This window comes from Crocuta crocuta, unplaced genomic scaffold, assembly GCF_008692635.1.
Source record: "Crocuta crocuta isolate KB4526 unplaced genomic scaffold, BGI_CrCroc_1.0 scaffold316, whole genome shotgun sequence".
In the NCBI taxonomy this organism is placed as follows: domain Eukaryota; kingdom Metazoa; phylum Chordata; class Mammalia; order Carnivora; family Hyaenidae; genus Crocuta; species Crocuta crocuta.
In genome coordinates, this window is record NW_027529682.1 from 656,748 (window position 1) to 660,587 (window position 3,840).

General features: G+C 50.3%; 1 protein-coding gene across 1 annotated transcript in view; it reads left to right on the top strand.

The window, feature by feature from the left end:
- The window catches only part of BSX (brain specific homeobox), a 3,602-nt gene extending 3,502 nt beyond the window's left edge, over positions 1-100 (top strand). The window contains exon 3 of the mRNA XM_077763054.1: positions 1-100. This exon is cut by the window's left edge and continues 146 nt beyond it. Coding sequence (XP_077619180.1) covers positions 1-100 — 100 coding nt within the window.
- Positions 101-3,840: the final 3,740 nt, after the last annotated feature.

Genomic DNA, 3,840 nt, shown 5'->3' on the forward strand with positions numbered 1-3,840 from the left:
CGGCTGGGCCCCCCCCTGCCCCTTCGTGCTCACCGAGCCCGAGGACGAGGTGGACATAGGGGATGAGGGGGAGCTCGGCTCTGGGCCGCACGCGCTCTGAGCTGCGTGGCGGGGGAGGCGGGGAGGACGCGGCGGCGGGGCGCGGTGCCCTCCGGACCCGGAATCCTCCTCGGACTCGGGTCCGGGGGCGGGCCTCGCAGACAAACAGAACACACCTGTCAACCCTCGAACCCGTGCGGGGGTCCCGGCAGCTCCGCTCGTGCCCTCCTCCCGCTCCGGCCCGCCCGCCGGGGCCCTGCCTGGCGAGCGTGCACCTGCGTTCGCTCACTCCCGCGCCCCGCGACTTATGTGGCGCAAGCTGGACCCCCGGCTCCCGGTTCTCAACTCCGCCGCGGTCGCAGACCCTCTCGGCCCTCTCCTCTCCGCCACCTGCCCCAGCTCAGTTGTCCAGGCTCCGCGACCTCTTCCACCCGGACCCTTTGCCCTTCCTCGGGTAGAGCCGATTGGCTGCAGGTAAGGGACCGGGTGTGTACGCCTCCCGCCCTGCGGGGATCCAGGCAGAGCCACAACCAGATGCTTAAGACGTCGGTGCCGACCGACTCGCGCGCGGCCAGCCGCTGACCTCCCACTCGGGTCCCCCGCCTCTAACTCCAAAACGAAGGCGACTCCCGCTCCTCCCGCCGAAGGCGGCGCTGCCATCCTCTCCCGTCGCTGTTCCTCCCCTGAGCTTGCGGTGCGGACCCCTGGCACCCCTGCTCTTTAAGCCGCCTCGCCCCTGTCCTGAGCGGCGCCAAACTTGGGCGGAGAAAAACCCACCGAGCAGTTTCTGCCTCCTGACCTTGCCGCGCCTGTCCCGCAACTTTTACACGTCCCATGGGCTACAGATACTTTAAAAATAAGTGTTCCTTGAGTTGTGTGTGGAAATGCTCATTCTCATCGCATTTTAGGGAACGCGGAGTTTTAGCGAGGTTCGAGCTAAAGGGGAATGCGCCTCTCTTTCCGGGCGGGCGTGCACCTGTTTGTGGACTATTGAGGTGCTGCGGCAGTCTGGCCCGGCGCGTCGCCCCTTTCCCCTCCTTCCCCTCCCCTCCTTCCCTACGAGGTCTCCTATTCTCTCCCCGGGCTTGCAGTCTCTTTAGATAATAAAGGGCTCGCCGGGCAAAACTGGGAACGAACACGAGTTTCCGGGAATCGTTTGTTACCGCGTCCTTGTCCTCCTCCGAGCACGCCCCCTCCCCTCCTCTCTGGGCAGTTTCCTGTGCTCGACTGGAATGATGGGGCTAATAACCTTTCAGTGACAGACCCCCTCACGGCCACCCCGATTTTCCTGTTTTTACTCGTTTAATGTAGTCGTGAGTTTCACCTACATGGAAAAGATCACTGCAGATGGGGTTTTTGACTCTGAAATACCGAAGGGATGGAGATTACTTGATATTTGGAGTTTGAAATTATACCAACAAATTGTGTGTCGACGCTATCACACACACACACACACCCCCCCCCGCCCCCGCCAACTTACGAATATAGCAGCCGAGCCAGAGGCAACCTCAGCTTGAGATTTTCCTTTAGCTCTGGTTGTGTAGTTAGGTAGGGAGCCCAGAAAGGCTGGAAAAGACCGTGTGGTTAAGTGGTGCCCTGACCCGTGGGTTCTGACGATGAATAGCAATTCTATAGACCATGGCGGTGTGAGGTTGGGTCTTTTTATTTCCTTGTTTCTCTAATAAGAGCGCGAATCCTAAATATCCTTGTAGGTCTAAGTTCTATAATTCTATGATTGTAGCCGTAGGAATTCTTTTCTGTTTTCTTTCTTTCTTTCTTTTCTTTCTTTCTTTCTTTCTTTCTTTCTCTCTCTCTTTCTTTCTCTCTCTCTTTCTCTCTTTCTTTTCTTTCTTTTCTTTCTATAGGTTGTTCCAGGACACGTTAATTTAAGCAAAGATAAGTCTCTGGGTGAGACCTCTATCCGAACCGCATCATTTCGGATGCAAAGCTATTGCTTTAAAAACATAAGTGGTGTATAGGTGTGTGGATTTTCCAAAGTGCTCTTTATCAATCAAGATCCTCTGAGTCCTAACAACGATTAGTTATCCCTTTCACAGTTAAGGAATTTGAGGCTTGGCAAGATTGAAGGATCTACCTGTGAAATCAGGACTAGCTAACAGCCAAAGCAGGACAAACAAATCTCTCTTCCGATTCCTTGTTCATTTCTTTGTTCAATACACTGTTTTCTTGTAACGATGCACTGGTTGGCATTTTGCCTCTATCACTTTATGTGAACACCTCTCTCCTTGATTTAGAACGTGTAGATATGTGCTATTAAAAACAAATTTACACTGGGATTTCTCCTCTCTCCCTGTTCAGCTGATGACAATACCTTTTTAAAGGCAGGAGTTTTTGGCAAGTGCCCTACAGTAAGACAGAAGGGTTTGTAATGGGGGGAGAGGGGAGGTGATTTGTGAATAAAAATGTTCCTGGTAACTTGGAAGGGAAAGTAGATTCTATTACACAAGGGGGAGAATCTCAGCTTCTTTTAATGTTTGTTTATTTTTGAGAGGTGGGGGGGAGAGGGAGAGAAAACAAATGAGTGGGGGAGGGGCAGAGAGAGAGGGAGACATAGAATCTGAAACAGGCTCTGAGTTGTCAGCACAGAGCCTAACATGGGGCTTGAACCCACGAACTGCAAGATCATGACCTGAGTCGAAGTTGGATGCTTAACCGAGCCACCCAGGCGCCCCCCAAAAATATCAGCTACCAAAAGGAATTTGGGGAGAATCTTTAAAGTGAGTAGAAATATTTTGTTTTAAATTTTATTTTGAGAAAACGAGCATGAGCCAGGGAGGGGGCGGTGGGGGGGAAGAATCCCAAGCAGGCTCCATGCTGTCAGTGCAGAGCCCAGGGTGAAGCTCCATCTCCAGTACAGTGGGATTATGACCTGAGCTGAAACCAAGAGTCGGATGTTTAAAAGACTGAGCCACCCAGGTGCTTGGAAATCCTATATTTTGGAAGGACATTAAAAAAAAATTAGATGGTTAACACAAACCTCAAAGCTCCAGACCTTTAGCTCACTCTTCTCCTATCTTAACAGGAAGATACTAGGGTTTATCTTGGCTCTAAGAGATACAGATTAGGCATGTCTCATGAACTTTTGGATAGGTAGATAGGAAACATTGTTAGTGTGGGCACAGCTCTACCTGATTGGAGGCAGAGTGGATCCTGGAGTCAGGGAATGGCCTTGTCTTTGATTCATGAACATTAAACGTGGAAAGAGGCTTGTTCTGTCTTCTTGTGGTCCTCGCTTTGTGGCTGTTCCTGCCTAAAGTAAGTGGGAAGGGAAGAGCTCACATCTGTAACACCCGCTGCACTGCCTGAGGCATGGTCTTCTCCTAAAACCGCATTCCCTGAAATTGATGGCAAACAATTCAATAGCAAAGTTCTCCTGGTTTTCCTTTGCTTTTTTTTTTTTTTTTTTAAATACATGGGTGATGATGATAGTTGAGGATAAACACAATTTCATTTAATTTTAACATGATGGCACTGTCTGTTTTTGGCCTTCGATACCAATCAAAGCCTCCATAGGCTGAAGAGGTATTTTGTCTGTATTACCAAGGCTTTTGCCTCAACTTAGTTTCACTTGGTGGTAAAGATCTGACAAAACCACATTCATTAAGATGTATTATTAAAGACATAGGGCTGGTGCTGAAGGGGCAAAAACATCCTAAACTAGCCGCGGTGGCCTATATGAAATCCCAAATGCAGTAAATAATTTGTTCTGTTATTCTTACTGCTGTTTGCGGTGGATTTCATCAGTTCTCAGAGATAGACGCCTGATAATGTTTCTGCTCA